The sequence below is a fragment of the Camelus bactrianus genome, chromosome 9 (genome assembly GCF_048773025.1).
Source record: "Camelus bactrianus isolate YW-2024 breed Bactrian camel chromosome 9, ASM4877302v1, whole genome shotgun sequence".
In the NCBI taxonomy this organism is placed as follows: domain Eukaryota; kingdom Metazoa; phylum Chordata; class Mammalia; order Artiodactyla; family Camelidae; genus Camelus; species Camelus bactrianus.
This window is the reverse complement of record NC_133547.1, coordinates 10277763-10301362: the sequence shown is the minus strand read 5'-3', so window position 1 is coordinate 10301362 and position 23600 is coordinate 10277763. Positions and strand designations below refer to the sequence as shown.

The 23600-nt window shown below is 58.8% G+C and overlaps 2 protein-coding genes across 8 annotated transcripts; both read right to left on the bottom strand.

Annotated features, from left to right (window-relative positions):
* Nucleotides 1-128: 128 nt before the first annotated feature.
* On the bottom strand, nt 129-19101 carry ARHGEF1 (Rho guanine nucleotide exchange factor 1). Of its 6 annotated transcripts, none has more exons than XM_074369525.1 (31): nt 18969-19101; nt 18690-18779; nt 14384-14429; nt 14215-14298; nt 13606-13719; nt 11566-11664; nt 11337-11379; nt 10878-11124; nt 10406-10435; nt 10031-10130; nt 9791-9887; nt 9676-9711; nt 9302-9439; nt 8079-8184; nt 6650-6817; nt 6222-6367; nt 4479-4625; nt 4061-4143; nt 3722-3847; nt 3512-3626; nt 3291-3391; nt 3076-3153; nt 2783-2858; nt 2527-2694; nt 1907-1994; nt 1701-1787; nt 1295-1362; nt 1122-1208; nt 680-843; nt 493-595; nt 129-271 (listed from the first exon to the last, which is right to left on the bottom strand). In XM_074369525.1, the coding sequence occupies exons 3-30, from the start codon at nt 14414-14416 to the stop codon at nt 512-514; spliced, it is 2913 nt and encodes a 970-aa protein (XP_074225626.1). In that variant the 5' UTR covers nt 14417-14429; nt 18690-18779; nt 18969-19101; the 3' UTR covers nt 129-271; nt 493-511. The 6 variants fall into 6 exon arrangements, with proteins under 6 accessions (XP_074225626.1, XP_074225624.1, XP_074225623.1 ...); XM_074369523.1 differs by lacking the exon at nt 18969-19101 and adding an exon at nt 18895-18933; XM_074369522.1 differs by lacking the exon at nt 18969-19101 and adding an exon at nt 18872-18894.
* An 826-nt stretch (nt 19102-19927) lies between these two features.
* Nucleotides 19928-23470, bottom strand: CD79A (CD79a molecule). 2 transcript variants are annotated; one of them, XM_045510539.2, is made up of 5 exons: nt 23143-23470; nt 21493-21789; nt 21119-21237; nt 20489-20557; nt 19928-20352 (listed from the first exon to the last, which is right to left on the bottom strand). In XM_045510539.2, exons 1-5 carry the CDS (start codon nt 23234-23236, stop codon nt 20239-20241), a joined length of 693 nt encoding a protein of 230 aa, XP_045366495.2. In that variant the 5' UTR covers nt 23237-23470; the 3' UTR covers nt 19928-20238. The 2 variants fall into 2 exon arrangements, with proteins under 2 accessions (XP_045366495.2, XP_010945055.2); XM_010946753.3 differs by having other exon boundaries at nt 23158-23463.
* Nucleotides 23471-23600: the final 130 nt, after the last annotated feature.

Here is a 23600-nt window from a genome sequence, read left to right as displayed (position 1 = left end):
GGGGTGGGGAATGGAGGGGTGGCCCCCCCAGGCAATACTGAGATGGCCTAGGAATGGTGATACCCCCCAGAAATGAAGCCCTGAGTCCCCCAAGCAGAAGGGAGAGAAGGCCGAGGCCAGTGGGAGGCTGGTGGGGCAGTGATCCCAGCTGGGCCCCCCAGGCATGGCCCCAGCAGCCCGGCTCCCTCTCCTCAGGCCCTTGGGGTTGGAGATGCTGCGGCAGCTGTGCAGTGGCGGGTGGCCCTCACGTCCTCTGCTTCTTGAGAAAGGCCTGGGGTGGGGGGTGTGCAGGAGAAGAGACGGAGATGGGGAGAGAGACGGAGAGAAACAGGGAGCAAGGGAGGGTGGGGAAAGAGCATAGAAATGGACAGAAGAGAGATGGAGACAGGAGGCAGAGGGGGGAGAGTCACGAAGACAAAGACAGAATCGGATGGGGCTGTGGTGTGGTGAGCTCCTGAGGTGCCCACTCATGTTCGCCAGTGCCCCACTCACCTGCCTGGGGCAAGGAGCCTCAGGTACAGCCAGGCTGGGGGACAGTGTTCTCTCCAAGCTGAGACAGGAGGAGTCTCAGGCGGCAGAACTCCTCCTCCACTTCCTGGTTGAGGGGCTGGTCATCAGTGAGAAGGGTCCCTCCACTGAGTCAGCCCTTTCCTTCCCCCACCGCCCCCAAGGCCACTACCTCCAGCTGTTTAATGGTCTCCTCCAGGCTGAGTAGCAACTCCCGAACGTCCTGGGTCTGTGCTGGGCTCAGGGGGCCGCCCCCTGGGACCCCATCCCCTTCGAGGGGAGGCCCTGCACCACTGTCTTCTTCCGAGAGAGACAGGAGCTGCTTCAGGGACAGCACTGGACAGGGGTGAGGGGACAGAGTCAGAGGTGGGACTCGGGCTGGGACTGGGGAGTCAGCCAGAGATGGGTGGGGGGTAAGGGGAGGGAAAGAGGCCAGGGGCCTGCGGGCAGGAGTGAACCTCCCTTTAGCCAGACCTGCAGAAGGGGCTGGGGGACGCGAAAGGGGGTGCTGAGGTGAGGCTGGGGTTGGGATCAGGGCAGGGCAGGATGGCAGCAAGGATGGAGACAGATCCAGGGAGAGGCTGAATTAAAGGTCAAGGAAGGGGCTGAGCTACCTTTCTGAAGGGCCTTGGTGGCGAGCTGGCCCTCAGGGCCTGGTCTGCAGAAGGGCAGGAGGGCGTTGAAGATTCTCTCCATCCGGCCTGGGTGGGGGAGTGGGGAGGGAGCTCAGATCTGGCCGGGCTTCCTGTGGACACCCCGCTCCCACCCAGCGTCCCTCTAGGCTCACTGTCAGCTGGGGGCATCTCTCGGCCTCCGTTGCCGTTCTCGGAGCTGCTGAGCAGGGGTTCACGGATGCTGGGGGGAGCAAGTGCTGGGTGACCCCACAGCCCTGGCGGGCAGCAGGGACAGGGAGACAGAAAACTGGAGGTAGGGAGGCAGGAAGGTCCGGAGACAGAGACAGAGGTCGAGGCTGGGAGACAGGGAGACAGGGAGGCTTGGCCAGTGGAAGACAGAGAGGCCTGGGGAGGAGACAGACAGGCCGTGGTGGGGTTGGCGAACAAGCCCACACACTATACAAGCACACACACACAGATGCACATGTATTCACATGGAGACAAGGCTGAAGCTCAGGTTCTGGGGACACACAAGGAAGCCACCCCCGGCCCTCCGGTTCCCTCCCTGGCCCCCCTCACCTGCTAGGGCTGGGCCGGTGTTTGGGGCGGGAGGTGGGGGCAGGGACCTTCAGGGATCCAGCAGTCTCGGTGATGAGGGCACACCAGCTGGGAAGACAGACCAGCCCTTGGGCAGTCAGAGCTCCCAGACCCTGTGCCAGGACCTCCCAGCCCCACCCTGGGGCCTGGGCTTCCTCCACCCACTCTTACGACCCAGACCCCCTCACTTCTTCCGCTCCGACACGGACTGCGCCACCAGTTCGTATATCTGGGCCTCCTGGTCCCAGGTGAAAATGACATAGAAGGCTTTGTGATCTGCAGGGGAAGGGAGAGGCGGGGCTCAGAGCCAGGGTCACCCCAATGTGTGCCTTCCCTGAGCTTGGGCTAGAGGCTGGGGGAGCTCCCCACAAGGGTGGCACCCTCAGGGCTCCGAGCATCCAATTCACCCCTCCTATGCCCCCTCTGGAGCCCTCTCTCATTTAATCAGGAAACGAGTCATCAGTCTGGCTCTACCTACAAAACCCCAGGAGCTGCTCCCACCACTAGGGCCCTTCACTGGGCTCCTGGCTCCCACCAACCCCCTATAACTCCCAAGAGGCAGCCAGAATGATTTTACAAAATACTGGTTAGAACTGGTTGCTCCTCTGTGCAAAAACCTGGGGCAGTTTCCCACTTTTCTTAATAAAATCCACCATCCAGCCTGGCGCCCCAGCTTGGCCAGCCCAGGGCCTCCCTCTCACAGCCTCGGCCTCAGGCTGCCAGGCCTTCCCTCTGCCAGGATGTGCGCGCCCGGCTCTTTAAGGGGTTCCCTCCCTACTCTGGGGGACAGCCGCGCCTGGGCCCTTACCGGTGGCCACCTCGCGGGTCATGGCAGAGGTGAGCCGCAGCACCGGTCGCAGCATTGTCTTGCCGTCAGGCGTGGGCGTCAGCGTCCGGCTGTGCGACTTGAGCAGCAGCCGCTCGTCCTGGCGCTGGAGCAGCAGCAGCAGGTCGTCCAGCAGCAGCACGTGGACCTCTGCAGGAGGTGGCCAGGCTCGTGCTCAGCAGCCCCCACAACCCCGACACCCTGCCCTGCATCCCCCACTCACTGTCCTGGTGCTCACCTACAGCCTTGTCCTTCGTCACCCGCCATGTCAGCGGGCCCTCGTGGACCAACTTCTTCTTGGTGATGTCCAGGTTCTGGAGGCAGAAAGGAGTGATAGTTGGCGAAGGCAAGGGCAGGGCAGGGGAAGGGGGGCCGACCATGGGGCCAGGAGTAGCTGCCCGGCTGGGAATGAGAAGAGGGTCAGAACTGAGGGGGCCCCTCTTGCTTCCTGCGTGTATTATCAGAGAAGCCCCAGGGCCAGGGAGGGTGGAGGGAAGGGGAAGGGAGGGGAGGGGTAGGGTGGGGGTACACCTTGAACTCGTTCAGCATGGGGTCGGTGCTCTGCCGCAGGTGGGACAAATCCAGGCGCCTCTGATAATCCTTGAGCCGCTGGGACAGGGAAGGGGGTGTCACAGGGGCAAGCCGAGGGCTAGGGTGGACCCACAGTGACCCCGAGGGGGACAAGCCGGGGGCCAGCTGGCCCTTGCCAGGCACACCCCACTTCCCAGGGCCCCACCCAGGCTCACCAGCAGGTCCTCCATCTCTCGCACGGCTTGGTTGACGTCATGCAGGATTTCCCGGCAGCGCTCAGCTGCCAGCTCCACTCTCTCTCGTTCAGCTGGCTCTTCTGCAGACAAGGAGGAGGCCAGCCCTGGTGAACCCCAACCTTGGAAGCTCCCAGTCCTGCAGCCAAGGTTAGAGACAGGAGAGCTGGGAGCCAGAAGGGTGGGGTGGGGCCAGCTGCTACCTGTGTTCTGCCCGATGCTCTGCAGAAGCAGCGGGTACTTGGTCAGACGCTGCATCTCTGTGGGGATCATGTCCTTCAGCTGCAGGCGGCGGCACCTCGGGCGGCTCTCGGCCTCCTGCAGGGGTGGCAGTGCTAGGGCTGGCCTCGGGGACCAAACGCCGCCCCCAGCCCATCTGCCCCCAGACCCTGGGGCCCAGACCCCCGCCTCACCTGCACAAAGGCACAGAACCGAGGATCCCTGCGCTGTTTGACTTTGAGCTGTTCTAAGGCAAATGACTGGCGGCTGCAGAAGCGGGAGGAGATTTTCTGGAACCAGGAGCCTTCGGCACCATCAAACTACAGCAAGATTCAGGCCAGGGAGGGTGTCTCAGGTGGGATTGGGAGGAGTAGGGCCTCGCACGGATGGCAGCCTAGATAGGAGGACAGGGCTAGGGACCCAGACCCTTGGGCCATGGAGTGGGGCAGGGTGAGGCTTGAGACCTGTCCTCCTGGGGCCTGGATTCCGTGGGGGTGGGCGGGGGTGGGGGAGGCTGGGTTGGGCGACCTCACCTGGGCCAGCAGCACATCTCCAATCTCCTCAATGAGATAGCCGCTCTCCTGCCTCCGCTTCATCAAGCGATCGAGGAACAGGGCTGTGGGGAGCAGAGAGGAAAGGGGGTGCTCTGTCAGGACCGGCAAGATTGTATGCAGAGCTGGTCAGGAGCTGGGGGGTGGTCAGGCTGCAGCTGGGCATGTCTGATCCTTGGGGGTGAGCCTGGCCGCCCCCTCCCCCCACCACATGCTTGTTGATGATGTGCCCCTAGAAGGGGAGCTCTGGGGTTCTGGGGGGGTTCCCAGTACTAGAACAGAGGCTGCCCGTTGTCATAGGTGTGCAAGGAGACCGTGCTAAGCTCCAGGGTAGTTGCTGAGGCTGCCAAGGAGGGAGCCGGCAGTGGGGCACATAGTAGGGCCACAGTCCTGCACTCACAATGCACCTCGATGAGTTCGTCGAGGCTGGGGAAGATGTTCTGTAGCTCATCCAGGGGGAAGAAGCCCGCGCCCACCATGGGCTGGTAGAAGAGGTCGTGGAGCACCCGGAGCATGCGCACGTGGGCCGCCTCCGTCACCAGCAGCTCTGCAGGGCCACCAGGCAGGAGGCATGGTTGGGGAGCGTGCAAGCTATGGGGGGACAGTCTCAGAGGCAGGCTGGGGGATGAGGAGGAGGGGACAGGACACTGGGTGGAGTCACTTGCCCCTGAAATCGCCACTGAGAATTCCTTCACCCACAGCCTTTCTGCTTTGGCCATGGCAGCCAGCGAGGGTGACCACTGGTCCCAATTTGCCCTGTACCACGGGTTTCCCGGGACATGGAATCCTCAATGCTGAACCCGGCAAACCCGGACGAGTTGGTCACCTCACTGCCTGTGGCACATGTTTTGTGTCTAATCATCCAAGTTTCTCAGGTCAGTTTCTGGGGCATGGATCCCAGATCATCAATGCACAGGGTGATGGCCTTGGATCCAGGGGCCCCCAGAGGGTGCACGCCTGAGTTCCCAGGGGCCCCAGAAGTCCCTGGAGACTAAATGTCTGATTTTGTGTGTTACACATGCACGTTTTTTCTGCTGAGAGAAACTGCTATGCTGTCTGACATGGTAGTCACTAGCTACACACAGCTCGCCAAATTTTGCTTAATTAAAATAAAACAGAATGCAAAATTCAGTTCTCAGTTATATCCACCACACTTTAAGTGCTCAACAGCCATTATGTGGCTGATGGTTACTGTGCTGGAAAGCACAATAGTGCATATTACCATCATTCCAGACAGATCATATCCTCAGAAGGATATGGCCCCCAAGTTCTGAATGAGAACCCTTCCTACTATTAAGTAATCTGTAAACTAACTTCCAGATGAGCTCCCAAAAGTCCTCTACATTTGCCAAGCCCCACTCTATACATGCACAATTTGAAATCACAGCAAAGAATCACGGCGAAAACGAGATTCCCACCGTCTCTCTGCCCCGAAGCGAAGCACCACTAACATATTGATTATTTTTTCAAACTTTTCCCTGTGGGAATCTTTTTCTCCCCTGAGCGCTCAAGATCATAGTAATAATAGGGGTCACATTCAAATGCTCTCACCCTGTGTCCACCACTATGACAGTGCTCACCAACCGTCTTATCTTCTGCTTCAGGAGTCTTTTTTTTTAAGAAGTGACATTTATTTAAAACAAATTTTTTTGTTTTGCTTTTTTTGGGGGGGGAGATAATAATTAAGTTTGTTTGTTTGTTTGTTTGTTTATTTATTTATTTATTTATTTATTTAATGCAGGTACTGGGGATCAAACCCAGGACCTCGTGCATGCTAAGCATGTGCTCCACCACTGAGCAATACCCTCCCCCACTTCGGGAGTCTTTTGAAGTAGAACTAGCACTGTCCATGTTTCACAAATAAGGAAACAAAGGCTTAATGCTAGAAATACAGTTTCATAGCCCGTTTCTGGCTCTTAACACCAGCTCTGGCCTGGGCCACGAAGAATTCTTTGGAAACGTCATTTCAATTGCTGCGTCCCTGTTCCGTGGAGGCTTCTAGAATTTACTTAACAAATAGTCCTCTGTGGTAAGAGACAGGCTGCCTTCAAGCTCAGCCTGTTGTAAACAACACTGAGGTGGACATCTCCCTGCATGTGCGCTGTGTCCTCGGCCGCAGTGGGTTGGAAGGGGTGGCACTCACCGCTGATGACCTCTTGCCGCTTCACCTGGCTCTTGGGCAGGCTGTGCAGAGTGCCTGGGGGGACGAGCTCCCGCCAGCCAGGGGGTTCTTCTGGCTCCAGCTCGAGTCCCGACCGTCCCGGCTCCCCCTCATCTCCAGGCTCAGGGCTGTGGGACAGAGGTCTTTTTAGGGTCCTGGCTCAGGGGGTCCCAGGGAGGAGCCTTTGACTGCTTCGTGTCCAACCCCATCCCCCAGGGTGGCCCACGCTGCAGACCAGCCCCCAAATCTCTGGAAAGAAACCTCTTACCCCTCTCCTGTGACCACTGTAGGCCCTCAATGACCTCAGCATCCGATACCCAGTTCTCTGTAATTCTGGCAACAACCCCCACCCCAGCCTCCCTGACTCTCCACGCTGTCTCACAGTGGATGGGGGGGGAGGAGTGACGTACGTGGCTCGTCGGGCAGGGCCAAGCACGGCCGTGGCGGAGCTGGGGTCCATGTCCACGTCGCTCCGGGAGCGGCCCCCACCCCGGCCCTTAGCCCCGAGGCTGCCCCGGGAAGGCCGGCGGCGGTCACTCACCCGCAGGCTCTCCGAGCGCCCCAGACGCCCCGACAGCCTGGACCCCGAGGCCAAGGACAGAGTCAGGCAGAGGCCAGGACAGAGACAAGGAGAGACCAAGACAGGGACAGAGATGGGGAGAGACCAGGACAGAGACAGATGGGGAGAGGCCAGGACAGGGACAGACAGGGAAGGACCAAGGACAGGGACAGAGACGGAGGGGAGAGACCAGGACTGGGACAGATGGGGAGAGACCAGGACAGAGATGGGGAGAGACCAGGACAGAGACAGACAGGGAGAGACCAGGACAGAGATCAAACATGCAACAGAAGAGAGGAGAGAGTCAGAAGGAGCAGTGGGACGTCGGGCGTTGGGGCAGTGGGGGGTGGTAAGGAGGGATACTGAAATTGGTGGGGGAGGGGAAGGGAACCCAGTATGGAGCACAAGACTGACCCCTCCCTTCCCTGAGGCAGGAGGATGGGGCAGAGCCAGGAGGTGAGGGAGGGAAGGGGGATTTCAATACTTAGCTCTTCGACTGGGAGGGTGATGTCCCCACCCACCCCTCACAGGGGTGAAGGGGAGGGGGTGGCCCATGGGGAGAGGGGAGGGGCTGGGAGAAATGGGGGAGGGGCTAGCCCTCCCCCCACCCAGGGCCCAGGCACCCACCTCTTCCACCTTCTGGGGAGAGAGGGGCATAGGGTCAGAGGTTGACCCAGATGGAACCCAACTCACCTCCCCCACCCACCAAAGGTCCCCAAAGCAGCAGCACAAAGACAGGCAGGGGGCAGAGCCTGCCCCCCAACTGTGAGGGGGACAGGGCCCCCGGGGCATGGAGCACAAAGGGGTTGGGGGTCGAGGGAAGGGGCACCAGGTGGCAGGAGCGAGGCGGCTGGGCTGGAGGCTTAGAAGAGAAGGGGGAAGGGATGGAAAAGTGCAGAAGCAGAGGGAAGGGGGCCAGGAGGAGATGGAGGGGTGGAGAGGGGGTGGGGGGTGAGGGGAGAGGAGCATCAAAGGGAGAGGAAGGGGGAGGAAAGGAGAAAGAGGGAGGAAGCGGAGAAGAGAAAAAAAAATCAGTGAAAAAGGAAGGAGAAGAGGAAGCGAAGGAAAAAGGGAGGAAGAAAGAAGGAAAGGGGAGATGAGAAAAGACAAAAGTAGAAGAAAAAGGAGAAAGACGGAAAGAGAGAGGAGCAGGGCAGAGAGGAGATGGCTCGGGGATAGGCAGGTGCAAATGGCAGCGCAACGACCCCCACGCACCCTCCCCGCACCCAGATAAGCCTGATCCTCCACCCAGCCCCTCCCCTGCACCCAACCCTGGGCACCTCTCTGTGTCAGCACCCTCCTCGGTGCTCTCAGGGGGTGCCAGGGTCTCCAGGCTGGCCGGGCCCTGCGGGGGCGGGTCCCCCAGCTCCGGGAGGGCATCTACACCTGTAGGGGCAGCAAGGGGGCAGGGAGAGCAAGGCTGGTTGGAAGACTCCTGCCACAGTGAGCTCCACACCATGGGGACCTTAGTTCCTCTGCTGCAGAATCTGGGTTGGGGGCTAAAGCCAGCCAGTGCCTGGCGGACACCAAGTGGCTGCTCTGTACCTCAGTAGGGGATGGATGGATGGAATGACCTCTGAGAACACAGCTATGGTAGGCTGGGGCGCGGTGGGTGAAGATGCCTCAAAACTAGGTATCAACTGCATACTCTGGGTGGAGACTGGATGCTCTGCCCTTCGTGCCTCCACATCTGCTCACTCTCCCAATCCTCAACCCAGACTTGTAGGAAGAGAATGTACCCCATTTAGAGATGAGGAGACTGAGGCTCAGAGGGGGCCATATTCCTTGTTCTGCCCACATAGATTAGAGCATCTCTCTGTAGCCCACTGGCCTCAACTTTAATAACACTGACCCTTCCCACAGCTTTCCTAGACCCCCCCAGTGAGCTAAGTACCTCCCATCAATTATCTCCTGTCATCCTCCAAGCAACCCTAAGGCAGGTACTATCATTTTCTCCATTTAACAGACATGAACAATGAAGCCCAGAGAGGTGGGAAGGGTTTGCTCAGGATCACAGAGCGGTAAGTGGTGGGGCAGAGATTCACCCCTGGCAGCTGACCCTGGAGTCCACTCTTAACCGCTCAAATCCTCCCCAAGCCTCTCTGAGGCTCAGAGAGGAGAGTGACTTCCAAGCTCTAACCCAAGTAAAGTGCAGAGCCAGGATGTGAACCCAGGCCTGGCCAGGTAACTATCTGAGATCCAGCGGGCTGAGGGCCACACAAGGATTGAGGCATGAAGCTCACGGGGGCAGCAGGGCTCACTAAGTGGCTGACTGGCAACAGAGAGGGTTCTGGGAAACAAACCCTGTGGGGTTCAGCTGTGGGGGCTGATGGGAAATGTAGTCTGAAGAGGTGGGGAAACACGTCACCAGGATAGAGGTCAGAGCCTGGCAGCAAAGCTGTGAAAAGGGTAAACTGAGGGAAGGGGGTGGTTATTCCAGGAGCAGGGAGGGGCATGCAGAGGACTAAGGAGTGGTTTTGCTGGTGGCCCAGGAAACTCTCACCTGGTTCCCGGTCAGGGCTGTCCCCAGGCAGAGGGTGAAGAGAAACTCCAGGGGTGTCCTGCCCTGATGCTCCGATATTCCGATCCCGGGAGGGCACCCCCAGGCCCGCCTTCCGTTCTGTAAGGCCTGGCTTCTCAGCTGGGAAGACATTGAGGGAAAAAGAGAGAAATAAGAGTCCAGAGACTCTAATCCACAACAACCCAGGGATCCAAGATGCTGGCTCTGCCTCGTCCTCCCCTTCACCCAGGACACCCCTCCTCCGCTCTCAGACCCAGGAGTCCCAGCTGCCAGTCCGTCCTCCCTCAGACTCAATTGGTCCTCCTCCCTCCCCTCTTAGGTCCTCAGGATGGATGCTCTGGCTTCAGGACCATTACCATCAGCCTCGGCTTTGAGGTGTCGAAAATCCGGGGCTGAAAAGAGAGATGGGACCATGAGGTGGGGGCGGCATGCATCGGGAAGTCGGGGCAGGGCCGAAGCCAGGCACCTCACCCTGGGGCTCTCCCCGGTTCCAGCGGGCAGCATCCAGGAAGCTGCTCAGTCCTTTTTTGGTCTTGGTGGGCTCATCCGACCGCCGGTTCCCAATCACCTGTGGAAGGTTAGGGGGAGGTGGGGCTGGACATTGCTGAGACGCCAACTAAGAGGAATTAGACCCCAGAGTTGCAGAGTCTCGAGGCTCCCCAGAGGGTCTCTGGGGAGGAAAGGGCCAGGTTTGGGCGCTTGGGGAAGCACCTTTTTCCGGAAGAAATTCCTCCCCGACTTTTTGTCCCCACTCTTAGTCCGCACTCCGAGGTGGCGCATGTACAGGCTGATGGCGTTGACCACAGCGGCACTGCAGGGAGGGGACGGTGAGGACCTCGAAGTGCAGACGTGCACAGCCGTGCACGCTCTAATGGACGCAGGTACACTGCCGCCCTCACAGATTCCCCTCTGCTAACTTCCCACCCCAGCCCCACAACCACTTCCTGCCGAGCATCTCTGAGGAAAGGGGAGAGAGAGGGTTCTAAAGGACGGAGCCAAGGATGTGGCTCAACCCCTAGGCCCCCAGCCCCTCCTCCCTCAGGCTCAGGAGCCTAAACTCCCTCCCAGCCTCTCGGTTTCCATCACCTCTTTTCCTCATCGCCAGATAAGGTGTGTCTGTAAGAAGAGAGAAGTTTGTGACAAATTTGCTAAGCCTGGGGTCCTAGTCCACCCAGCACCAATGTCCGGATTGCTGCCCCCTTCAAAGCTGGGACAGGGAGACGGGAGAGGCAGACAGGGGACTGCCGAAGCAGCTGGGAAAGCCAATCACAGGAGGATAGACTCGCATCTGGGCTGATGGGAGTTGCAAGAACAGGATCCAAACCTCAGGCCTGAACCAGATGACAAGACCCAGAAACTAGGAGGGACCCCAGAGGTGGGAAGGGAAGACGCGAAACCAGATGGACTAAAACGCTGGGGCTAGGGCCCAGAAGTCAGAGGAAGAACCTAAACACTAGGAAATGAACCGGAAATGGCAGAGGAGAGCCCGGAAATGGAACGGAAGGGAAGCAGACAGCAGAGGGCGTTCCTTGCTGGGGAGGGGCTGGCCCCCGCTCACTGCATCTCCTCCAGGTGGGTCAGCTGCCGCTCAGCCAGGTGCCGCTCCCTGGCCTCGAAGCTCGCTCGGTCTCGCCCAACCCAGGCCCCCAGCTGGCCCAGCTCCTGCTCCCAGGGTGTCATGCCCATGAGCTTCTTGGAGCGGAAGTCCTCCAGCTGCTGGCTGACAACTGGCTGCTGTTTCTGCACCACCTCATGCACGAACTGTCGCTGGACGTCCTCAGGGAGGAGGTCAGGCCGTGTGCGGTCTGCAGGGACAGGGGCTGGGGATGGGGGCCAGTTCCCTGGGCTCCGACTCCCTTCCCACCCTTGGACTCCGACAGCCATGCTTCCTTGGCTGCCGTGGCCACAAGGAAGGAAGGAAAGAATCTCTGCTGTCCAGGGAGCAGGAGGATGTGGCCTCCCTCTCTGGGGCTCTTGGCCCCTGCTAGAGACTGCTCCCTCATCCCGAAGTCCTTACCAAGTTCAAAGGCCACAGTGGGAGGGATCGGCACCCGAAGAATCTGTTCAGGAGAAAGAATGGAGTGAGGGGAGGACTCAGCAGCAAAGGGAGCAGTGATGGGGTCAATGGGATGGCAGCCCAGGTCCCAGACGGTGCTCTGAGGGGAGGGAGCAGTGGAGAGAGGAGCAGGGTGGCTGTCCAGGGCTAAGAGGAGGGGATACTGGGGCCCCTGGAAGGTGTCTCTCACCGCAGTCTTATCCAGGAAGCTGTGGTAGAAATCTGTGAAGGCCTTCTTGGCCTCCTTGGGACTCAGTGGGCCGAGCATGTCCGCATGCAGGCAGCAGAGCTGGGGGAGACAGAGCGTGACAGCCCTCCCTCCCACCCCACCTGAACCACAGTGCCCCTTGGAAAGCCTTGGGGCACACACTGTCTGGGAAGTGCTCCCTGATGCCCACCATCCCCACACCAGGCCCTCGCCTGCCTCTCTCACAGCTTCCTGGGGCCACCACAGCAGCTAATTTTCTCTCCTGTGAAATGGTTCTCTGTGGTCTGTCTCCTCCCTGATGCTGCTGCTACCACCACCATCAGCTACACTCACGAGTGCTGGGTGCAGACCTGATGCTGTCCAAACCCTCTATATGCATTAACCTGTTTGACCAGGGGAAGGACTATCATTATCCCATTTTACAGATGAGAAAACTGAGCTTGCTCAAGGTCACATGGCTAGTAAGCAGCAAAGCTGGGACTGGATTTCAGGCAGCCTGTCTGCTGTTCTCCACTGCCTGGCAATTCCATGAGTTACTTGAAGGTTAGTGTTGGGGGATAGGGCGGGAGGTTCTGATTCATCTGTATCCTAGACAAGGCCCAGTGCACAGCGGGGCTGGGTACATACACAGATGGACAAGTGGGACTCACTCACTCATTCATCAAGCATTCCCTGAGGCTGCCTGTGCAGCAGCCCTGTGCTAGGTGACGCTGGCAATGCTGTGGGGCCTCCAACCTGTCCTGGCTTCTGGGGGCTCTCGTCAGGTAAGAGACATGGTCTCAGTGTGCTAAAGACTTGCCCCTATCATCTATGCTCGCCCCTTCCCCACCCCCCATAAAGCAAACCTCCAAGAGAGGCCAACAGGAAACAGCCCCGGGGACCACAACTATCTCCCTGCCGCTTCCCCAGCCAATGAGGTGAGAGCAGCATGAGGACCAATCTCAAAATGCCAAAGGTCATCAGGGTCACCTCAGCCAAACCCCTGGCCCTTGCCAGGCCTCAGTTTCCACATTCCACAAGGGATACTGCAGTCAGCACAACCCCTGGGCTAAGTTCCAGGAGCTAGAGTTCTAGAACCCTCAGGCTCAGCAGGGGGACCCCGCCTGCCCAGAGGGTCAGAGCCTCCAGCACCAGGGGAGGTGGCAGCCACCCTTCTGGAAAGAAGGCAATTTTCTCCTGATTTGCTGCCAGTTTCTGAAGCTTTGATGTCAGTCGATGCACCCTTCTCTCTGGGTCCCCAGGTGTCCCTCCCTGCCACTTCCATCAGTCTCCTTGTTTTCTGGAGGGATCTGCTATGCGTTTCCAGTACAACACAGTACCCTGGAATAACCCCAGCTCCCAGCCTGCGCTGAGCTGCACTGGGTCTTCTTGGGATGGGACCCTGGTCCACGGAGTCCCCTCCAGCCAGCACTGTGGCTTCTTGCTCCCTAAGTCACCTGCTGGGTTCTCTAGACTCTGTAGGGGTTTTCCAGATGGCATGGCTCCGCATCCATACACCTTTGGTATTTTCTGCCTGATACAAGGCTTCCGGATCATCTGTTACATTCTCTCTGCCTCGTGGGCAGCTTGTAGTGGTTTTCTTATTTCTGGACCAGAGCCTGCTGTGCCGCCTAGAACTGAGAAGGCTAACGGCTCTCTCCCAACCATCAGCCCCGAAGGACTGACTGGTGGCACCTGCTGAGGCTGCGCGGAGAATCTGATTTCAAGAGACTGTGGGAAAGGGCGCTGTCACTGATGGGTGATACTGCCACGGGCCCGGAAGGGGGCGGGGGCATGGTTTCCGCCAGGCTGCTGGATTCTTCGTGGCTCTGCATGACCCTGCCTGTTCCCACTGAATGCTGAGATTTAGCCTGGGCACCTGCAACATTGTCTGGCTCACATGGCTGGCTTCCTGGCTCTCAAGCTGTGTGTTCTACATCTGTCTTCCAGACCCTCCCGGCTCATTCTCACTGGTCTAACTCACTGAACACTGCAGCCTGTCCCAGCCCCCTCCTCCCCGTGCCTACCCAGCCCTGCCCTCACCAGGGGTGCTGGCTCGAACTGCATGGCCACGTGCTGCAGGAGGGCCATGAGGTGGGCCGGGCGCCGTTTCACCTGCTCCAGGCTCTGGAACTGGTTATTTTGCTCCTCTGGGTTCTGGGGGCGGGGATGAGAGTGAGACAGCGGGGAGCAGAGGAAGGTCTTTGGGACTGACCTTCTCTCTTTCCTGGCACATCCCAATGGATCCAAGCTGGGAGGTGGGGGTGCTGACAGTGTCTCTGCCGTGAGAGTGGCAGTCAGGGGCGGGAAAATGGACGAGACTTCATGTTATAATGGTGAGTGATGAGGACAGAAATCAGGAGAGATGGAACGGGGATCTGTGCTGCAGTTGTGGGGGCAGAAATAAAAGTTGGGGTTAGAGTAAATAGGTGAGAGTCTGTACTGTGATGGGAGGCCTTGAGGATGGGGTTGGGGGATGAGGAAGTAGGTACCAGGAAGATTAAAGAAAAGAGAGATGGGCAGTGAGAGGAGGCAGAGACAGCATCTGAGGATGGAGAACAGGACAGAAGGCCTGAGGGGACACTGAGGATGGACTTTAGGGCTGGGGCCCCTGGGACAGAAAGAAGCTTTTCCATCCCACCTCCCTCTCACCGTCTTCAGCTCGTTTTCAAAATCCTCATCCTCAGCCCCGATGATGCTGACGGGCACCAGGCCAGGCCGGGGGGGCCCCGGGGCCTGTGGAAGGGGAGGGATGGCTTCAACCCAGGGTGTTCCCCACCTCACAGCCCCCAAGTCCTGTCACCACCCCTGCTCCACTCACCGCCCCTCGGGCGACAGCGTCTTCTGCTTCCATGGGCTCTGCCGGGCTGGGGGAAGAGGAGGGGCCGTGGTTAGAGGTGGGGAGGAGGCGCCGAGGGCGGTTACTCACAGATTCCTGGCCCAGGTGCGAAGGTGAGTAAACAGCCTCCCCCCCACCCTGGCCTCCACAGCTCAATGGGGCCTCTGTGTGGCGACAAAGAGCCCTTCAGAGGCCAGCCAGGGCGGGGAGCCCAAGGACAGGGGGCCTTGTGGTGGTGGTGGTGGGAAGCTGGAGGCTAGGAGCCTGGGTCCCTGAGAGCTGTGGCCATGAGAGCCTGCAATTTTGGGTCCCGAATGGAGGAGGGGGCTGGGGGCGGGTCCTGGAGAGGCAGGGCCTGGAGGCAAGCAGAGTTGGGAAGGTTAATGGGGAGCCAGGAGGGAGATGACTGGGGTGTGGGGGGCTCTCCTCTGACCTGTGACAGGCTTGGGGCAGGATGTTGCCTCTGAACCCACCAGCCCCACTTCCTGTGACAGGAAATCACAACGGCAAACCCCCCAACCCCCAACTCCCTCCACATAAGAAAACAAAGCTCTGAACCTTCCTCCCTCAGGGACCTGGCATCTTTCTGCCTTCCAGTCCCAGAAAATATGGGGTGGTCCTCAGACCGCTCATCCCCAAGGTGCAAATATCTCCCTCTCCCTACGTCCACCTGTCCGTCCGTCTGTCTGCCAGCTTGCCTTTCCCCAGCCAGCTCTCCCTGGCTGTCTCTCCCTTGAGTTTGCCTCATGTATTTGCCTTTTTTCCCCATTTCTTCATTTTCTCTCTCCTTCACACCTGTCTCCTTTTCCCCACCGTCGCTGTCTTTGCGTCCCCTCCCACCTCCCTCCCCAGCCTCCCCCGTCGGCCACTACACCCCACTCCTGCTTCTATTGCTCCATCTCCCCCCTCTGTCTCTGCCTCTGCCTCCCCACATCTGGGTCCTGCCACCACCGTCCCCGCACCTGTCCGAGTCGCTGTCTCATGTGCTGTCTCTCCTCTCTCTCTCTCATCTCTCGCTGTCTCTCCCATCTCGTCTCCCTCAGAGTCTCCACTTCTCCCTGCGTCTTCCCACCGACATCTTCTGTGTCCTTAATTAGTCTGACTAACGCCACTCGAGCCCGTGTCAGGCGGGAAGGAGCTGTGGAAACAGGGGTGGGGTGAACCAGTGGGGGGGGTTCTCCCCACAGCCCAAAGCTATTTATAACTCCAGTTGCTGAAGACCCACCCTTCTCCCTCTTCCGCAGGCCTCCTCCCTAGCACTCAATAAATGGCAGCCGTGATTCTGATTACAACCATTAAACAATGATGCTTTCTGGAGTGTCCAAATACCATCCTATGGGTTCACCCAAGCAGGCCTCATTTTTATCCTTTTTCACTAAGTGTATCTGTCCAACACCCACGCTTGGGTAATTTAAGATTTGAGCATTGTTAAATGTTCACATAAATAAATTTGCAAACCAAGGCGTAAAAATAATCGTAATTATTTATTATGAGAGCTGAACTTTCACAGCACTTGCAGTACTGCTCTAAGTGCGTCTCGAGGAGTAACTCCCTGAACCCTCATCACCACAGGCACCTTGTGCTATTAGTACTCCCATCCGAGATGGAAAACCTTCACCAGGCCACCAGCTGCAACTTCTGGGCTGGAAAGCATGAGCATGGACACGGGGTGGGGGGGGCAGGTCCCTGCTCATCACACTCAGGGGTGGAAAAGTTCGACACAGGCAGGGGAGATTCCAAAGGGGCAAAGGAGAGGATACATGTTATCTGAGCAAACGCTTAGGTGCCAGGCAGGCCATGGATCATGCACTTGATATGTTGTCATCTCCTTTATCCCTCGTCACAATGATACGAAATAACAGCTAACACTTGATGTGTACTTAGTGCCATTAAGTCCACGCCAGGCACAGCATTACTGCTTGCTAGGTATTGCTCACTTAATCCTCTCAGTGACCCCATGAAGTCAGTCTTCTTATTAGTATTATCCCCATTTTACAGAGAAGGAAACTGAGGCACAGCTCATAAGAGACAGAGCCAGGATTCAGATCCTAGCAGTCTGGCTCCAGAGTTTATACATTTAACTCCCAGAATGTGCTGCCTCAGAGCATGGGGAATCCCCACCCCAGTCTTAGAAAACAAATCTGAACCAAAGGTGAGACACATCAGGTCTCTTCACAGTGTCTGGGAGTCAGGGGTATGCAAGCCCTGTGGCCTGGGCAGAAGTGCAAATTGGACTTGGCTGCTCCACAGAGGCCTAGGCTCAGAGATTTTGGGGGTGGGGCTGGGGACGTTTGCTACTTAGAAGATGGGGGTGAGAGGGTCCCACAAAAGCTACGGAATTATAGGTTGAAGTGGTCAGATGGATCTATAGGCAACTGACAAGGCTAGGGATCCAGCAGAGGGGGTGCTGTATGCATGGGGCTGTAGGGATGAGGGCAGGTATATAAGGTCCTTAGGGATCGGGGTCCTAGAGCAGAGCAGGCACCTGTGAGGGACTACACAGGCACCTGGGTTCTGTGCGGGGCTCAGGGTCTGTAAGATATTGAGTGGATGACCTTGGTCTCCAAGAATCTCTGGGTGTTTTAAAGAACCTAAAACAGTTGTTAAGCTGAGTCCATAAGGGGTCCTTTGAATAAATAAGGTCCCAGAGTCTATCTGACACATGGTGGGTCTACAAGGATCCTGGGGATTCCATAGGGAAAATAGCTAGTTTATGGGACTTTTGGAGATTTAAAAGGGGATCAGAATTCTATAGGGGAGTGTGGGGGTCCCCGAGATCCAGGATCTGCAAGGCCCTGGATGACAGGGGATGCTATCGATCTATGGGAACCCCTCGTCCGTAAGGAGCTGGATTTCCATGAGGAGGGGGGCTAGCAGGAACCTGGAGGGTCTGTAGAACTTTGTAATCTACATGGAACGTAGAGGGTCTACACGAGCCCCAAATCATGTAGGACGTGGCGGGTGTACACGGGCCCCAAATCCTACAGGGGACGTGGCAGTGTGCACGGTCAGGGATGCTGGGGCGGACGTGCGGAGCCAGGGCCTGACGCCCGCCGGGGGCCGCGTCCCTCACCTGCTCCAGGTCGGAGAAGCACCGCAGCCGGTTGAACCGAAGCCTCCGCGCGCCGGCTCTGGGCACCCCCACCCCCGCCTCCGAGTCGCTCTAGCCGCCCCACAGGCCACCTTTGCGTCCAGCTCCACTGCTCCCTCTAGCCGCTCTAGCCCAGCTCCTGCCAAGTTCTTGCCCAGGAAACTCTACTCCTCCTGCTGGCCGCTCTAGCTCTCCACTGAGCCACGCTGGCCAGATAGGGCCGCTCTGGCCTGCCTTGGAGGGCTGGCGTTTCCGTATCTCGACTGCCCCCATCACTCTCCTGGGTCCCGCCCCCTAGTCCCCGCCCCCAGGCAGGAGATAGGGATGGTTCCAGCTCCCTGACCCAGGTTCAATTTGAGATCTACGAGTCGCCCCGGCCCTTAGCCCCTAGACTGGGCTCCCTGCCCTAATCTAGCCACCCTAATTTGGGACCATTTGAATTCCCAACGCTCGTACATTAATTCTCCTCGCACTGACCCCCACCCCCGCACACTTTCCGCTGGGGCTGCAAAACAAAAATCCTCGGTTTGAGAACACCTTACCATCTGACATGCAGTGGAACCTGGAAAAAGTAATTACGTCCCCCCGGACCTCAGTCTTCCCATCTGTACAATGGGGAAAGATCTCCTGTTCTGTTCCCCACAACCCACCCCCCAGAATATAATTCATGGCCTAGAAAAGGACTTTTCCAAAAAACGCTTTCAAATGCGCTCTGCAACTTTCAGCTTCACAACGGCCTATGGCGCTGTTATTGTCGTTTTTCTTTTTGGGTGGCTCTAAAGCATGCAAAGTTAGAGGATGGCGCTTAGCGGAAAGCACCTGCGAGTTCAAATCCCACCTCCTCTAGGTCTCACGATATGTGTGCCCTGGGACGAGTTGGTTTTACTCCCTGGGCCTCAATTTCCCCACCCGTACAGTGGGAGTGATCATCCGTCCTCCGCCGGATAGTTGGGAGGCCTTGACCCCCAGTTCACAGCCCTCATCTCACCTACTGGGCACTCGGCAAATATTAGTTCTCCTCTCTTTGTCCCCTTTGACAGATGGGAAAACTGAGGCCCAGGGATGGGCGGCTGCTGGCTCAGCGGGGCCGGGAGGAGGCCCCTCCACTGCGGGCAGCACCCAGCCCCCTCCCTCCTCCTCGCCACTTCCCGTTCCAGCCCAGGGGAGGGAGGCCGGGCGGGGCCGGGGACGGTGTACCTGATGTCCGCGCGGGGACGTGACCGGCGGGGCGCCCGAGGTCGGGCTCGGCGATCCCGGGCCCGGTGTCCCGGCTCCCGCTTCCTGGCTCTGGCGGGGCAGGAAGTTGGGGCGTTTTTCCGGAGGCCCCCGCCCCGCCGCCCCTCCCCGCTTCCTGCCCGCGCCCCGCGCCCGCCCGGCACCTCCGCTTCCTTCCCCTTCTCACCGCCCTCGTGGCCCCTCCTTTCCCCGCTCCGCCCGGGACCCGCGGGCATCCGCCCCGCCCCGCCCCCGCCCGACCTCTCCCGGCTTTGTCCGTCTGTCCGCCGGCGGGGCGCGGGCTTCAGGTTTCTCACGTCGGCCTGACGTGGGCCGACACCTCCCTGGCGAGGCTGGGGGCCCTGCGTCCGCCTCAGTCTGCGCAGCAACCTACTCTATTTTCGGTCTCTGTGTGTCTCTTGGTCTTCCTCTCTTCTTTGCCTGTGTGTGTGTGTTTCTGTCCGTGTCCCTCTCTCTGTCTCTGTCTCTCCCTTTCTCCGTTGGAGTCTTTCCCTCCCATTTGTCTCTCCTCTCTGTCACTTTCTCCCTCAGAGCCTTCTCTCCCCATCTCTGGATCTGGATCTTTCTGCATCGCCATCAGTCATTTCCCCAACTCCTCTGTTTTCCCTAGAGTCTCAGGGGTCAGCCTCTCCATGTCTGTTTTTCTGTGTATCCTTTTTTCCTTTCTCTCTCTTCCTCCTGTCTCTTGCCGATGCCCAGTCCCTTCACTGTCCTTCAGTTCACTTACTCTGTCTCCATCACTGTCTCTGTCTCAGTTTCCCCTCTCTATCTCAGAAACTGTCTCTCTGTCCCTCTCTGTCATTGCCTCTGGGCCTTCCCATCATCCCCAGTTTAGGGCCACAGATTCCAAATCTCACTTCTATAAGTCCACTCCCAGAGAACAGATGTGGTCATAGGCAGAATTCAATACCAGTCCCACCAGATAGTCCCCTGTGTTTGGGGGACTCAAGTATGCATAAATAAAGTTACCTAGGTCCCTGGTCCCCTGTGTGTCCCCCTCTGCTTAGGCACATGGCCTGGGATGGGGCCCTCCCAAGACATTTCTTTTTTCTTTCAGGGGGCAGCCAAGACTGGCTACCTGGTCCCAGGTGTGGGGAGTGGGCAGGGGCTGGGGGATGAGGGGCTGGGCTCCTGGGCTCCTGGGCCCCAGAATAGGAACAGGGGTGGTCCCCACGAGATCCATGACTCCTGCCAAGGTCTGCAGTTGGGACGGATTTATTATCACTAAGTGGCCATGACAGAGCAGGGAGGGGGGAAGTGACACTAACAAAGCTGCTACAATCAGCTCCCCTAGAGGCAGCGATTAAGGGCTCATTACCTGCTGGTTGTGGGGGAACCGGGGAAAGGTGGCAGGGGGAGGATTGTTAGGGTGTGTGGAGGGTTTGAGAACAGTCTAGAAGGAAGTTGAGTCAGGACACTCCCAGGAAAGACTGTGAAAAGAGAGCGGGTTCCAGGGAAGTGTGGTAAGACAAGGGCTGGGCGCACAGCCGGCAGGGTGGCCCCCGCTGGGTCACGGCTTCTCCAGCTGGACGTCCCCAATGTGAAGGCTGCCCACATCCTGGTAGGTGCCCTGGAGGCCTCTGGAGATGTCCTCGTACATGGAGCAGTCATCGAGGTTCAGGCCCTGGGGTGGAAACTGGGTGGTGGGCCACACTGCCTGATGGCCAGGGCCCCGCCCCCAGCTGACTGCAGGAAGGAACCTCGTGTGTTCCCTCCCCAACAGCGCACCTGCCCTGAACTTGTCCCCACCTTCCACTCACCTCATAAAGATTTTCGTCTTCGTAGTCATCCTGGATGTCCGCCCCGAACTTCATGTTCTGCCATCGTTTCTGTTGGGGGATTGGGAGCCCCCGTGAGTTGGGGGAGGGGATATGTTTTCAGACCCTCATGGAGGCCAGGAGGTGCTTTATCCAAGAGGGTAGGGGACATGCCCAAAGCTACGTATGCTGTAAGTGGTAGGTCTCTCTGGGTCCAAGCCAGCGTCCTCTTGGCTGTCGCTACTGCCTATTCTTCTCCACGAATAACAACCCCAATAATAGTAAATGGCTATTGTTGTTCTGTGGCCTAAAGAGAGGCTGGTGTGGATCAGAGACTCTGGGAGGGCATCAGCCTCCACCTTCCCCGGCCTTGGCTACATCTGGAGGCTACAGCAATCCTGGGGGGAGGGGGAGAGTGAGACATCCCTGGCAGGGGTGGTGGGTTGTTGAGGACAACCCTGAGGGGAGACTGAGCAGGGATTTCCCCCTCTGGGCCCAGCACCATTTAAAATGCTTTCATTATATTAATTCCTTGAACCCTCCCAGCCCCTGTGAGATGGGTGCTGTCATTCTCCCAAGTTTTAGGTGGGGACCCTCAGACTTAGGGGGCCGCCGGTCCCTGGGGTGACTCACCCGGAACAGCAGCAGCGTCCCGGGCACCACGGCGCAGATCAGTAGGATGATCCCCTCGGCTGTGATGATGTTGTTCTTGGTGCCCTCCCCCATGTTCAGGAAGGGCCTGGGGAGAGGCTCTGTGTGGAGGGGGTGCTGCTCAGAGCCCTAGCATCTCCTGCTCACCCTCGCCTCCTGGCCCTGACCCCAACAAGGCCTGAGACCACCACCGAAGCCCCCACTTTGCTGGTGAGAAAATCAGCCCCTGTGTGTGACACCATGGGGAATGAGGATGCCCGTGATGCCAGCACTGGCTCCATCCCCGCTTCACAGATGAGAAGCCAGAGTCCCCAGCTGCGGAGTGACAGTACAGCGGAGCCAGCCCGGGCACTCACCACGCACGCGGAGGTAGGTCCCGCAGGAGCGCTGGACATTTTGGCCTTCTGTGACTTCGCACCTGTATATGCCCTTGTGGCTCTTGTTCACCTGCTGGATGATCAGCTCGCCTTTGGAGCCCAGGTTCGAGGGGTCTATCTGAAGGGGCCACAAGAGGCTGTTGCCTTGGAGGATGCGCGACCACGTGATGTTGGGGCTGCTGCCATTGTGTCTGCACGGGAGGTGGACCTCGTCCCCCACACTCACCGTCACCGATGGTGGGCCCCAGTCCACCCACAGGGCCTGGCACCCAGGGCCTGCGGAGGCAGATGGGTCAGGGACTTTGAATAGGGAAACAGGCCCAGCCTGGCCCCTGCAGCTGCAGTTCTCTTGGCTGTGTGTGCATGGAGAGGGGTGGGATGTGGGGGGAGTGAGTGACACACCCCTAGGGGTCCCCTCTCTCCTTTCCAGAGCTACCTCCTGCCACCCTTTCCACACTCGCTCTGTGCTTTGTCCCCACTGAACTCACTGGCACTAGACGTGCCCCTGCCCAGCCAGCTCCTTCCAGAACCAGTTTGGGCATCCCTCCTCCAGAAGGCCTTCCTGGTTTACTTTCCCACCCCAGCCCCAGCCTGGCCCCACACCTGGCACTTGATGTATTTTGTATAATCGTTACAGAACCCTTAGAAGTCAGTTCTCTCATTATTCCACTTTACCAGTGGGACAGCTGAGGCCTAGGGCAGCAGGAGTTGCTCGGGGGTTGGAATCCTGGCCCCCTGCCCCTGGGCCTCTTGCTGCCAGTCTGGGGGCCTGCCTTGCCCTGTGAGCCTGGGCCCGCCCCTCACTCCCTCGTTCTCTATAACTTGCATGTGTGGAGCTCGGGGCCCAGTGAGTTCAGTTTGTGGGCTGGGCTGGGGGTTAGCTGAGGGCCTCAGCAAGGTGATTGGCGACAGGGAGCTGGGGTGGCCCAGGCTGGCTGCTCCAGGAAGCCCCAGCTCTCGGCTGCCCCCCCCAGGACAGTCCACATGGCTGGCTCTGCCTCTTCTGGAGGGAGGAGGAGAGAGGTAAGGAAGAAAGAAAAAGGAAGAGGTGGGGAAAGAGGTAGCAACCTCGGGGTCATGGACTCCAATCCCCTCCCAGTGGAACTTGGGGTGACTGGCCAGCTCTCTCAACTCGGTCAAACAGGGTGGTTGCAGCCCTGCCAGCTGGCATTGCACATGAGGGAGGGGAAGAGGGCAGTTTGGCCCTTCCTCCAGCACCGAGAAGGGGCTCCCTACGTAGGGGCTGGGGACTGCGATTCAAGGCAGAGAAGGAGAAAGCTTTTTCTCCCCCTGAAGCTGAGCGCTACTCACAGTCCCCTTCCTGCCCCTAGCTCTGGAGCTCAGCCAAGGGCAACCTTAGTTCCTTATTTTGATCTGGGGGGATGAGGGGGTGGGGAAGGTATCCCTTGCCTTTGCCTCCCTACACAGGGGACGCCCCTTCAACTTTGCTGAGCCCCTTCCAGCCTCCCCTAAGCCTGCTGGACAGTCAAGCAGACAGATGCAGTTTCTACGGGGTCTTTTCCAGCCCGCCTCCTGCCAGCTCCTCTCCTGCCCACCCCACCCCCATCCCGGCACCCTTCCCACCACCTGCGCCCTCTCAAGAGCCTCCCAGTTCCCCCCAGCACCTGCCTTTTAGCCACGTACCCAGGCTGGCAGCGGAGATCAAGAAGAGGAGGAAAGTGGTGACAGGTGAGGTGTGGAGAGCTGTGGAACCCCCAGGCATCTTCTCCTAGTGAGTTGGTTAGTCTGGGTGGCAGCCAAACTGGGGTACCAGATCCCACCTCGGCCGAGCCCCAAGCCCCGCCCCACTTCCTGCCCAGCCCTGCGGAGATGGGCTCCACTGGCCCCACTGCTGGGCCCTCTGGCTGTTGGGCGGGGGGGGGGCAGCCCCTGTCCGAAGTCTTCAAGCCGAGAGTGGAGAGGAACCGCTCCCTGCACCTGTGGCCACCACAATTCCCCTGAGAGAAGTGTGCTTGGGTGGGGGAAAGAGGTTGGTTCAAGGCCTGGCTCGTCACTGGAAAGGAAGTCTGACTGAGCCAGATTTTGGAGTGCCTGCTATATGCAGGGGGAGCAGCAGGTGTGTGTGT

Excerpts from the sequence above, each read along its gene's own strand:
- ARHGEF1 (XM_074369525.1), bottom strand. The coding sequence starts at position 14,416 with ATGGAAGCAGAAGACGCTGTCGCCCGAGGGGCG. Across the intron at positions 10,436-10,877 it reads ACCCACCTGGAGGAGATGCA|ACACACCTTATCTGGCGATG; the intron begins GTGAGCGGGGGC and ends CTCTTCTTACAG. Across the intron at positions 3,848-4,060 it reads GAGATGTGCTGCTGGCCCAG|TTTGATGGTGCCGAAGGCTC; the intron begins GTGAGGTCGCCC and ends ATCTTGCTGTAG.
- CD79A (XM_045510539.2), bottom strand. The coding sequence starts at position 23,236 with ATGCCTGGGGGTTCCACAGCTCTCCACACCTCACCTGTCACCACTTTC. Across the intron at positions 21,238-21,492 it reads GACCTACCTCCGCGTGCGTG|AGCCTCTCCCCAGGCCCTTC; the intron begins GTGAGTGCCCGG and ends CCCTCCACACAG. Across the intron at positions 20,558-21,118 it reads GGACGCTGCTGCTGTTCCGG|AAACGATGGCAGAACATGAA; the intron begins GTGAGTCACCCC and ends ATCCCCCAACAG.